The 12,689-nt window shown below is 35.1% G+C and overlaps 1 protein-coding gene across 4 annotated transcripts in view; it reads right to left on the reverse strand.

Annotated features, from left to right (window-relative positions):
• EML5 (EMAP like 5) overlaps positions 1-12,689 on the reverse strand; it is a 113,698-nt gene that overhangs the window by 41,995 nt on the left and 59,014 nt on the right. For all 4 annotated transcript variants that reach the window (XM_032690972.1, XM_032690976.1, XM_032690975.1 and 1 more), the window contains exons 17-25: positions 11,673-11,773; positions 9,594-9,796; positions 8,446-8,557; positions 7,352-7,479; positions 5,509-5,650; positions 3,586-3,738; positions 2,638-2,769; positions 1,271-1,359; positions 280-456 (exon numbers count right to left, since the gene is read on the reverse strand). In XM_032690972.1, the coding sequence (XP_032546863.1) occupies positions 280-456; positions 1,271-1,359; positions 2,638-2,769; positions 3,586-3,738; positions 5,509-5,650; positions 7,352-7,479; positions 8,446-8,557; positions 9,594-9,796; positions 11,673-11,773 (1,237 nt within the window). The remainder of the gene's footprint in view (positions 1-279; positions 457-1,270; positions 1,360-2,637; positions 2,770-3,585; positions 3,739-5,508; positions 5,651-7,351; positions 7,480-8,445; positions 8,558-9,593; positions 9,797-11,672; positions 11,774-12,689) is intronic.

Consider the following 12,689-nt stretch of genomic DNA (forward strand, 5'->3'; position numbering starts at 1 on the left):
CATTGTTTTCCAAAGCATTCCCATTACTACAGTTCTCCTGTGTATTTGCCACTGTCAGCAGCAAGACACTGCATGAGATGGCTCTATAGTCTCACCTGGAATGGTTATTCTTACCACCTGCAAGTTTAATGCACTGCAAACTGCAATGTAATACTGAATGCCTTCTTTGATCATAGGGAGAAGAATATAAAAGCACTATTTTGTTCTGAGTGATTTCACTGTTTTGAAAGGGCAGATTTATTAATTAATGTTCACCATAAACAGCTGAAAATTACTTACTTTAGCAGGGTATCGGAACAGTTTCACAAACCCAAAATCATCTCCTGTGGCTAATACTTTACTATCACTAGTGAGGCATGAAGCAGTTACATCTGTGACTTCACCAATTATTGGCCAAATTCCTTCACAGCAAGAGCCCAAAACGCTTGTCCATGATGCCCAGCCAATCTTTTCTACCTGCAAAAACAACCCATTTGAGATAGAGTATGCATCTTCCCAGGCATTTTTCTTCCATATCTGATTTCAAGTAAAAGTCCTTGCACTGAAAGATACATCAGGTCTGAAAGATACGATGTTTTAACATATTAATCACTTATTTTCTTATTATTCAGCATTTCATTTGAGATCTGTAATTTTACCTCTATTAACTTTAAGTTCCAAAACCTAAAGAAATATTTTAAAAATTTTTACCTTACCTGCCCTTCCAGGCTAAAGAAAAAAAATTATATATTCTAATACTGCCTTTCAATCTCATGGAAAATATTATTTGAAAATTATCCATTTTTGCTCTCGGCCCTATGACAAGGCTCTATCTCTGAGAAAACAAAACATTATAGCTACAATATACTACCCTTGCCTATATGTAGTATGTGTACTATATTGCACTGTTATGTAAAGAGAGACATGATGTTTGCCACAGCAGGGTTAGGGCAAACTAATCTGCAATTTTCAAAGGTGTTTAGGTACCAGAAAAGGCACACAGAAGTCTAGTGAGATTTTCATGACTAAGTCAGCCAAATGTCTGTTACTTAACAGAAAGGACAAATGTGATATCCCCTATGTATTTTATCAGTCTGGTTACATTATCTAATTGAACAGGCTAAAAAAATGAATAAAGGTGAGCAAATGCTGAAACAGAAGCTTTTTCAACAGATCAGTTAAGAATTATAGTTTTATACATCATTCCCTCTTATGTATGTTTCATACCCTCTTACGGCTGTTTCATAACTCTAATTTACAAACAAGTTAGAAAGGCAGCACAGTTCCTTACCTCCAAAGTAGGAATTGTCTGTTTTTTCCCACGAGGGGCTTCAAAAAACAACTGCTCTTTAGCACCAGTGTTGACCTGCAAGAGTTTCCCTATAAAACATATTACGTATTGTATGTTAACATTAAACAGAAGATTCCATTTTACAGAAGGAAAAAAAAGGTTGTTTCGAGATCTTTGTTGCTAACAGCACTACATAAATTATTTTGGAAAAAGTTGCATACTTAAATAATGGATCTGGAAGTATGGTCTTCTAAAGAGATCTAAGTCTTTTGATCCCTTAAATTCACAACCCTTTTTCCTCTCTTTGAAAAATGTAATCATGCATCACTTTTCTCTCCTTTTTATGGTTGTCCCATCAGATGGTAGACAAAATGTCCTGGGTCTAATTCAAAGCTTGTCTATGATAACTGGTTGATGATGCATGTGCCCTTGGGATGGTAAAGCACATATGCTGCCTGGCCAATGGTTGCTTCCAAGCAGGTGATTCCTGCTTGCCTTAATACTACTTCATGTCTGAGGGAAATTTTCACCAATGTCCTCTTCCTCTTTTCAAAACTCTCTGAGAAAGTTAGTTCTTAACACTCTTTCAAATTAAATCAGACTGTTTCAAAAGTCATTATATAGAGGAATAAGAACAGGAACTAATTGATTCACAATTGCACAGCCTTGGTTTTGAATGCAACAGGACTAAATCTAGCATTTAAATTAATCATCTATTAATACCCAGGAAGACTGGAAAACCAGTCTTTCTGCTATATTTAATAAAAAGGATACATATTCCTGACCTACAGACACAACCACATTATGCAGTATATTATTAAAGAAGTAAAACCATAGAATCATAGAATGTTTTGGGTTGGAAGGGACCCTAGAGATCATCTAGTTCCATCCCCACCACCACTACACCAGGTTGCTCAGAGCCCAACCCAGCCTGGCCTTGACCACCTTCAGAGATGGGGCATCTGCAAGGTCTCTGGGCAGCCGGTTCCAGTGTCTCACCACTTACAGTAAGGAATTTCTTCCTGATATCTAATCTAAACCTACCCTCCTTCAGCTTAAGGCCATCCTCCTTGTTCTATTACTAGATGCCCTTGTGAAGTCAAACAATAAACAGGAAAGATCTAAAAAGAAATCCAAACAAACTAAACTATAGAGACAAACTAATTTACTTCAAATTGCAGAACTCCTAAATATATAAGTAGTAGTAAAAATCATGGTTTTAATATTTATTCAGATACTGTGGACCTATTCATAAACTGAAGAAACAAATCTGTCAGTGACACCACAAATTCATATTGTAGATGTACTGTATTTAGTCTATAATGTAATCAGTCTCACAGTACATTTTTACAATGAATGCTACTTACCTCTTATATCCCAGTCCATGTGCGTGATATAGCTGGATGCTCCCTTGCAGATTCCTACTCGTTTACTACTCATTACATTGTAAATATCTACAAAGTTGTCACAGGATGCCACAGCCAAGTACTTTCCAGCCCCTAAAACAACATCAGTACAAACACAAAACATTTTCAAAAATTGTATTGCTCTGTAAATTAAACACAAGTACATTTTAAAATTTGGCTATATGCAACCCAGAATTCTTTGAAATTGGCTTGCTAATTTATACATATTTCTCAACAAACTGATGTTCATATCACATAATCAAAATTAGAATGAAATATACAACTATTATATCATTACATTTACAAATAATAAAAACCATTTGATGCAATTTTAAACATTTATTGCATTCAGAGAGTGGCAAGGCTTAGGGAACCAGAACACAGTGGTACATGAGAATTGGTATCAGTAATTTGCATCAAATTTCTCCTAGAGATAAGTATTTTAACTGAACTAAGCCATGCATTTGAGTTCTTAAATAAGAGCTATTCTGTTGGAAAAAAACCCTCACTCAATGGGAGTGCTAAGCACTGTAGGGAATAAAATAAGAAAACAGAAATCGCTGAAACTTTCTGATACGTCAGTTGCCAACATTCTCATTAGCTAAGAGTAACTGATGCAGCTCATAAAGTGGAACCCTTGGGACCTAGGGAGGCTGCTGGATGTTCATAATTTAAAACTGACTGTTGCATTCAGGAGGTTACTATGAGCAAACTTATTCCAACAATCTCATCCTTAAATGAGCAACAGAGGACTTCACCACCAGCGTTTTTCAAAATGATAGTATTAGTTTTGCTGACCTATTTATTACAGGTTAAAAGGTACTACAAATCCCTACTACTTTTAAAGGTGATAAAGCTCACTTGAACAACCTCGACATAAAAATCTTCATTTTATAAAATTGCACTTACCAGGAGAAAATCGGATCTCTGAAATAACATCTTTTCTGTGCTGGAAAGAGACTAGATCCTCCAGGGTATCTGCATTAACTATCAAAAAACTTCCATCATTGAGACCAACGGCTAATGCTTTTCCATCAGGAGAAAAGCAGCAACATCTGCCTCCTACAAGGAATACAGAAATGGCATTCAGGTTCAATTTACAGTGCATTATCCTTCCTTTAAATCTATTTTTCCATTAGGAAAACTATTCTTATAGTACAAAACTTCCAAGGATGTTTTCTTGATGCTGCCAAGACAATTTCCAAACTGCACTAGCACACAGAAGCTATTGGCAAACCAACAGGTACACAGTCCAGAAAACTAAATTACATTTATTTGCATATTAATTGACATATGTTCTACATTAGTAATACAGATTAAACACTACTGTCTGTATATTTTCAGTTTGCTCTTTTTCTTAGTATCTGGTACTGGTTGGTTGTTACCATTTGTTTTGGTAAGGAGAGCACAGCTGGAAAAGGTCTTCTGGACTCCCAGAATCCACTCATTTGCTATCACAAATGCTAAGTCACTAAGTCATAAAATCCTTCCAATAAACATGTCAAGTGTCATTTGAAAAGCAGATTAATTTCCAATCTAAATTTATATATAGTCAGCTTACGTAGACTTGTTTTCATGCCAGAATTTTCCATTACCATAAATATTTTCCCTTACTATTTGTTTCTCTGATTAACTTGTAGGCAGCAGTACTTAATTTAGATGGCTCCACCACAAAGCTCCTCATTCATTATCCTGTAGCTCTTCTCCATCCTCAGCTTTTAGTTTAATTTCATTCAGCTGAACACAGATGAAAAATGTACACCAAAGAGTTGTGTCTTGTAAATCATATGAATATTCCAATATGTCTTGGGACATGTAATTGTCATCCTGCAACCCAGTTACAACATCTCGAGCTTTCTGCTCCTTAGTTATTCCTGAGCTATGCAGAAATTTTTCTTGAATTGATCTTACATTTTTTAATTATCAAATATTATTTCAATTCTGCAGTCAATTCAATTTTATTTCATTACTGTAGTCTGCAGAAGTATCCATCTATTTCTGTACAGTACACAGGAACTTTTTAATATTGACAAAGCATCTCAAAATTCGTCTTCTCAGCAAATAAAGTCATCACAGACTTATTCTTTTTTTGCCAAAAGTACTCTTAAAAATATTAAGAAATATGAGCTTTAAGACTTATGCAGAGTTTGCCTACTAGAAACTTTCTTGTTTAATATCTGCTTGTGCTAGCTCATGTCTCTTCTTACATTTACTTTATCAATCTAAATAATCTTCAACTAAGCTTCCTACTATGTCAGAATCAAACTGCATTGCTGAATACCAAACAGATAAAACCTATTGTATTCCTTTGTCTAGCAAACCATATATATCATTACAAGATTGTTAAAGCCAGTCCGGTCTTATCCTAAAAAAAGTCACCTTATATGATGTCACTAACAACAGACTTTCCATCTGTCAAAATAGAATTTAGTTATATAGTAAACAATGAGTAAAAATTTTATGATTGTTCTCTTTCCTTGACATTCATGATTCTTCTAACATTCACAAAGAAGAGAATTTCAACATTACATCTAAGATTTCTCCCAAAAATTTCTAGATTCAAAGTCCTTCACTTTGCAATACCATAAGCAATGTAGCATTTATATAATTGGCTCAACTTAAATATGTTACAATTGCAAATAATCTCCAGAACAGTACTACACAGAATTTTTTCTGTACAGATTCATTAGCTTCACATAACTCCTGAAGATAGCATTAATAAAATACTTTGAGCAAAGAAAGAAATTTACTCAGTCCTGCTTTTGAAAGATTCATAATGTTTGTAAATGTCAACTGAATCAGTTAAATATTTTTTTATACTAAGCATCTTACCCTTTTTCAATTTGCGAACAGCTAACATACAATGGCTAGGAGATAAATCCCATATTCTTAAGGTTTTGTCATCACTTACAGTGGCACAAATAGGTAAATGAGGATGAGTAGCTAGACCCCAAACTTCCCCCTCCATGTGACCCTGAAAAAACACAATTAATCAGATTACTTTTTATTTTAAATTGAAATATGAAATAATACATTTAAGGAAGTTTTTAAAAAAGAGAGAGAGAGAACATGCATATCTTTTGAAGATAATGAATATCTTAATAGAAATACACAACACCTGAGAAAATTATAGTAATTACTACTACAGAAAACTGTTCTTGAGAAATAATCCTCACATACACCTATATCAATGACATGGACAGTAGGACTGAGTGCATCCTCAGCTAGTTGCTGATGACACCAAGCTGTGTGATGTGAAGTGATCAACATGCTGGAGGAGAAGAGATGCAATCCAGAAGGACCTTGACAGGTGTAACAGGTGGACCCATGCAATGAAGCTCAACAAGGCCAAGTGCAAGGTCCTGCACGTGGCTCAGGGCAATCCCAAGCACAAATACAGGCTGGGCAGAGAATGGACTGAGAGCAGTCCTGAGGAGAAGGACTTGGGGATTTGGTGGACAAGAAGTTGGACGAGAGCCAGCAGTGTGCACTTGCAGCCCAGAAAGGCAACTGTGACCTGGGCTGCAACAAAAGAAATGTGACCAGCAGGTCAGGGGAGGTGATTCTGCCTCTCTACTCCACTCTGGTGAGACTCCAGTACTGCGTCTGGCTCTGGAGTCTTCAGCATGAGAAAGACAGGGACCTGCTGGTCTGTGTCCAGAGGAGGGCCACAGAAATGGTCAGAGGCCTCAAGCACCTTTCCTATGAAGAAAGGCTGAGAGAGTAGCGGTTGTTCAGCCTGGAGAAGAGAGGGTTCTTAGGAAATCTTACTGAACCCTCTCAGTACTTAAAGGGGGCTTATGAGAAAGATGAGGTCACTTTTTGTAGGGCCTGTAGCAACAGGCCAAGGGGTAATGGTTTAAAACTAAGAGGATATATTCTGACTAGATATAAGGAAGAAATTTTTTATGATGAGGGTGGTGAAACACTGGGACAGGTTGCCTAGAGAGGTGACAGATGCCCCATGCCTGGAAGCATCCAAGGTCAGACTGGATGGGGCTCCCAACAATCCGATCTATTTGAAGATGTCCTTGATTACTGCAGGGGGTTTGGACAAGATGACTGACCTTTAAAGGTCCCTTCCAACAAATTATTCTATGAATTAGATTTTTTTCTTTACCTTAGATTCTAATATTTTCTTTAAACAAAACTAGTTCTTTATCTATTGCACTGGCCACTCAGAATGGAGATAATTCTTTAACTTCAAAAGAAAATCGTAGATTGATACCATGTAAAAACCTGCTTTGTAGATAGGCTTAAGAAATGCAGCTGTTTGGTACGGCTAAGAAGACTGAAACGTTTTTTACATAATTATAAATAAAATCTAATAACAACCTCAAGGAGACAATCTTTAAAAATAATAGCAGCAATTAGGACTCAGAAAAAGTTAATAAAGAATTAAGTTGAAGTTCCACTGTTTCACACACTTCTTTTTTTTTTAAACAGAAATTTGATCTCTGTCTGTTTGAAAGGATGAACTCATTGAACAAAATAGTAAATGAAATCCTATCTCTGTTTTGCTCATTGAAAAGTCATAATGGTCTAGCCTAACTAGAAGTGATGGGAACTCATTAACTTCATTAGTAATTAAAGTCTTTGTTATTTCATAGGTTTTTACTTGAAAAATAAAATTATGTGTGTGGTATGAAATATTTGACTGATATTTAATATATACCTGAACCAGCAGAGTTATTGGTCCACTTTTATCCACCTCCAATATTTCACCATTCTTTGTGCCCACTAAAATATGACCATGTCCTAATGATATGGCACGTATAGAAGGATTATCTTCTAAGAGGAGACCTAGAACATAAAAATGTTGGAAGACCAGAGGCTCTCAAGTATGCCTTAAAGAGGGTTTCTCACACATACACACATTACATTCTCACTGCAGAAAAAGATACTCAGTAGTAAACAATAAAAACATATTCCTGCATGGAACAGCTTACATGTTTGGACTCCTTTGGGAGTATTGAGCAATACATCAAGAAGTTTAATCAGCCTGACTGGTAATCTTAGTGAAAAAATGGGCATGTGTCAACTATACTACTAAATTGCTAGCATTTATGGTAACCTCAAATCTAGCTTTTTGTAAAACAGCTATGAGAATAAGATACCCTGGAGTACAATGTTTTCATTAATAAGTATTTATATTCATGATGTTTGAAAATCAAGTCATATACATTAGAACTCAGCAAACATAATTTTTAGTCAGGGGGATGGAAGAGAAATGGCTATCCGAAATGACAAATAGGGGAAACAGTAAATTAGCACTAAGATCAAGAATGAATCATAGAAATAGGAAAAATAGAAATGAAAATGTTCATTAATCATTTCAAAAGACATTTCCATTTACAGAAAATTAAGTACCAATACCTTAAAAAACCACAATTCTAAATTCCTTCCCTTCTCCGAAACAAAAAAGATTGGATAAGAGATTTCATACTCAGAATCATAAGAAATACAATAGGCTTTTTTGGTTGCAACTTTAATTAAAAAAAAATCCCCTGGGTGATAAGAAACTCAAAGCTTAATTAATTTAGGCTGATAATAAGGCAAATATTATGATCTGCACCCATCAAATGTGCAAACAGACGCTACAACATACGATTCCATCCCAAGAGAAAAACAACATATTTACAATCAGTAATGCTCAAAAAAAACCATTTTAGTATTCACTATGTCAAATGTGAATTTCTTCCTACTGAGGAAAGCAATTTCACAAAGTTTTCTAAAGAAAGTATTTTAAATAGAATAAAAGTCTGTTACCTTTAGACCCAGGGGCCAAAGCAGCCCTTTTGATGGCATAGGTTTTGAGACAACGTTCAAAAGTATCATCCCAGAGAGCTACTACCCCATCCTTTCCTCCAGTGACAAATCCCTGGGGGGGGGGGGAGGGGAGAGAAAAAAAAGAAATAAATAATTAAAAATTATAATCAATTACTGTATTTCCTTAATTTTTCAGTGATTTCTGCAAATACTGAAAATGGACCATATACAACACTGTAATACACAGGGTAGATGAAAAGAACAGGAGCAACAAAATGATTGATTTCTCCTCCTGATGAAAGCAGCACAGTTCTGCACAGTCAATGTACAGAGGCTGTATGCTTCTACCATTCTAGAAAATTAATTTAATCAACATACTATAAAGTGTTTTTGCTGATATTTAGCCTGCAGGTCCCTTTGGTATTTCACCTCATTACTCCAAACCAAACTTAGTACCACTCATAGAAATTTGATTAGTGCTTAAATGTTTCAAATATATGCATATTTGTCCCATTCTGTCTTTAAAAATTATTTACAAGTATTTAATGAAGCAACAGGTATACATAATATTGAAATCATTAGTACTTTCCTTTAGAACATTTAGTTCTGAGTATGAATAACACTTAGGAGGTGGAGTGCCTTGGTCTAACCTAACAAAACACAAACATATACATAAGTTCAAACAGACAAGTAATCTAACTGGAACACTCATTCACATTTAAGCACATGCTTAAAGGTTTTGCTGAGTTAAAAAGAAGCTGAGAATCAGAAGTTCTTAATGATTTACAGATTGAATGCTTCTATGAGTAGACAGTAATTACAGCACAAAATAGTAGAAGTATGATCTTCCTTTCTCACAAGCTCACATATTCCATTAAACTTACAGATGCTTAAATCAGTTACTGTTACTTTTTCAGTAAGGGGTTCTGAAAATTACTGAATAAGATATCACTGGACCACAAGGATTTGAGAAACAACTTCTACATAACAGGAGTAAGAGACATGCATAAAACACTATTTTGATTCTGAACTCCACAAGGCTTTTCTGTAATGGAAATAAGGACATGGATTCCTGAGTTTGGGAAAGGTCTAGCTTTATCATAGACTTCTTTGTCCAGACATAAAAAAACAACAAGCAGTTTATTTACTTTTTCCAATGCGTGCATGCTGAACACAGGACCATCATGTGCTTTGACAGTTTTTATGAGAAACACATCTCTCCAAATACACACATCCCCCGTGGAAGTTCCAGAGAACGCCATCTCTTCAGTCCAGCCATATACTGCACACATCATTGTATCAGTTCTTCCCAATGCACCTATGCAGCCCTTTCTCCCAATTAGTCCTCCACCTGGTTCAGACCAAAAACAAGTCATCAGATACTTGCTTAGAATTGTTTTCCAGAAACTATACAACCTTGCCCAGAGCAACAGGTCCTTTTCTTCTGGTCCAGACATGCTGCCCAAAAAATTGAGCCTGAGAAGAGTTCTCACAAAATAAAATTTTTCTATTATTTGGTAACTTTCATAAAAAAAACCCCTTACTTTTAACTTACTACTTGAATCTGAATTTGAATGTATTACACACATATACCCACATAGACATATGGAGACATAGTACATTTGTAAACTTGCATCTGAACAAAAAACCTAACATCTCCCACACACAGGTCATAGAAATTTGGAATTAATTAACTGGAAAGAAAAAAAATTAAACCTTTACATCCCACCCTTTTCATTATACGTTTTCAATGAGAGGATTTCTCATTTTATTTTAGAGGTTTACTTATATTGCCCTCTGGATAATAGAAATGTTACAGATATATAAATTTTATAATTTTTTCATATCTAAAATCATTTGACAAGTATAACACATAGGAACTTCTGGTTAGAAAGTCAGATTTATATCGTTACAATCCTCAGAGAAATTTCATGTGGTGTAACACAGAAGCCCCTCAGGATCTGACACTTCATGTTGAGAGGTAAAGTCTCAGAACCTCTCTGCCTTAGCACTGATGATGACTTATTCCAAAGCACATATTTCAGTGCCACTTCTCACATGAAGTGCACCTGTGCTACTGCAGATTCCAGAAACCTGGCATTTGCTAAGGTACACCAATACTCTGCTCCTCACACTGACACTGCTAAGTGCATTTCACGGTGACCGCCTTGCCAGTGTTCCACTGGAGTTTTGCACAGATGGGCTGCTGCATCAGGGGAATTTGATTTCTGCTGACTGAGCAATGCCAGAGACAAAACTACCATTTCAAACAATTTCCTTCCTTTATTCAAAATCACCATCTCCAAGCTTTTAGCATAGTTATGATTTCTTTCTAAAGAATTTATAATAACTCATTCAGTAAATATTCTGAGACACTTTGTTCTTTCTACAGATAGCAAGCTCAATTGTCAAAATCAATAATTTATATAGACACCAACAGCTTGCTCTCAGGCAATCTTGATTAATTTTTGTTGGAGCCAGAACTGGGAAAACCAGTGTAATTTTTTTTGTCAGAGGTTTTTCTCTCCATGATTAATCTTTGTCAGGACTTCTATGAGTTGATGTGCATAAATTCTGCATGAATAATTAGAACATGCTTAGTAGAAAAGCTAGTCTTCTGTAGCACATATGTCTTTAGATATAATTTGAGATTTGAAACAATGAAGTTCAAACAATATCAGGGAATGGATTTTTCACTGTTCAAAATTTCTCAAGCAGAAATAGCCAGCTGCTTTACCTTGGTTTTTAATTGTCAAGTTCAACAGAAGTGTCTAGACAAACAGCTCTCAACTGGCAGATGTATCATCTTCAAGTACTTTGTCTGAATTTTGTATGTGAATTTTTTATAACCTTGAATTTATTTATACTTGTGCCTCTTCATAGAGGATGTGGTGTAAAGGTCCTTCTACCAAAAACTGTTCTATGATTTTAGAGCAGCTCTGTAACCTTTTCAGATACGCTATATTATTACTAGATATAAAATCAGACAGCAGAAAATCCAGGGTCTTTTCTACTTATGTACCTCTAGTTCCACTGCAAATTGATCTTAAAAAGAATTCCCACTACTGCCATAATGCCAATTAACATTATTACTGCTAGGGCAAAGCAAACTGACATACATATACAGAGAAAGGAGTTGCCTTTAATACATGAAACATGCAGTAAAGAGATGCAATAGTTATACTTTAACTAACAGAAAATGCTGTAATTCTGAAAAGTGTCCTTACCTGCTCTACGCCAGAATTTCATGTGTTTAATTCCGACTGTAATCAATTTATCAGACATGTAAGGATTAATCTTAACAACAAAAATCTTATCTTTGCTTCCCCTGAAACGCAAAGTAGAATAATTTAAATAAAAATATAACTATTAATATTTTTAAATAAGCTTTGGTTTGTGGGTTTTTGTCTTAATGTATGCCTGTTCTATACTGCTAACATTTACTTTCGAATCATTAATAATAGTTTACTATGAGAAGGAAGAAAGCCAAAGAACCAACATATTGAGTTCCATTCTGTTTTCATTACCTTTCAGTCTCCAAAGCAGGTGAGCAATTATGTTACTTCATCAGAGATGCACTAGGATGCACTTCTTTGCAAAAGAAAATATATTTGCATTAAGTTTAGGTATATGGCATTTAGATCCCTGACAGCTGATAATGAAACTTAAAGGAGTAAAGTTATAAACTTTGTTTCAAAGTCTCTTGTTTTGAAAACATCTTTTAATAGATTTTTTTATGTTTTTGTTAGAATAAAACATGCTGCTATTACATTTCTTAAATGGAAATTTCAGTTGTTTCTAAAAACATTAAAACCTCTTGTTTTAGATTTCTTACTAAGCTTCTATAAAACGAATGTCTTGCATCAGTCCTATAGTTTGAAAAAAAGCTTTCAACTATGTTTGCTATTTATGGAAAGAAATGCTTGCTAGTGGTTTTTTCTTTCTTTAAAATGCAGAAGAACCTCCAATCTCTAATTTTTGCTCCTCATTCAAAAGTGGCAAAAATATTTTATTTTCTGTTGTTTCAGACCACGGAATGAACTAGTGCAGAAAGCAAGAAACAGTTTCTTTCCAAACTCAGTCATCTTCAAAGCACAGATGCTGCTCGCAAAAATTCCAATCAATTCCTTTGTGTGGGTAGGAGAAATTTAAAAAAAACAAACAAAACCACCCAAACCTGAAAACGAAAATATCAGGTGAAAGGCTGACAAATGAGTCTTCAGAGAAGCCAAGCTAACTGCGCT

This window comes from Chiroxiphia lanceolata, chromosome 6 (genome assembly GCF_009829145.1).
Source record: "Chiroxiphia lanceolata isolate bChiLan1 chromosome 6, bChiLan1.pri, whole genome shotgun sequence".
Classification (NCBI taxonomy): domain Eukaryota; kingdom Metazoa; phylum Chordata; class Aves; order Passeriformes; family Pipridae; genus Chiroxiphia; species Chiroxiphia lanceolata.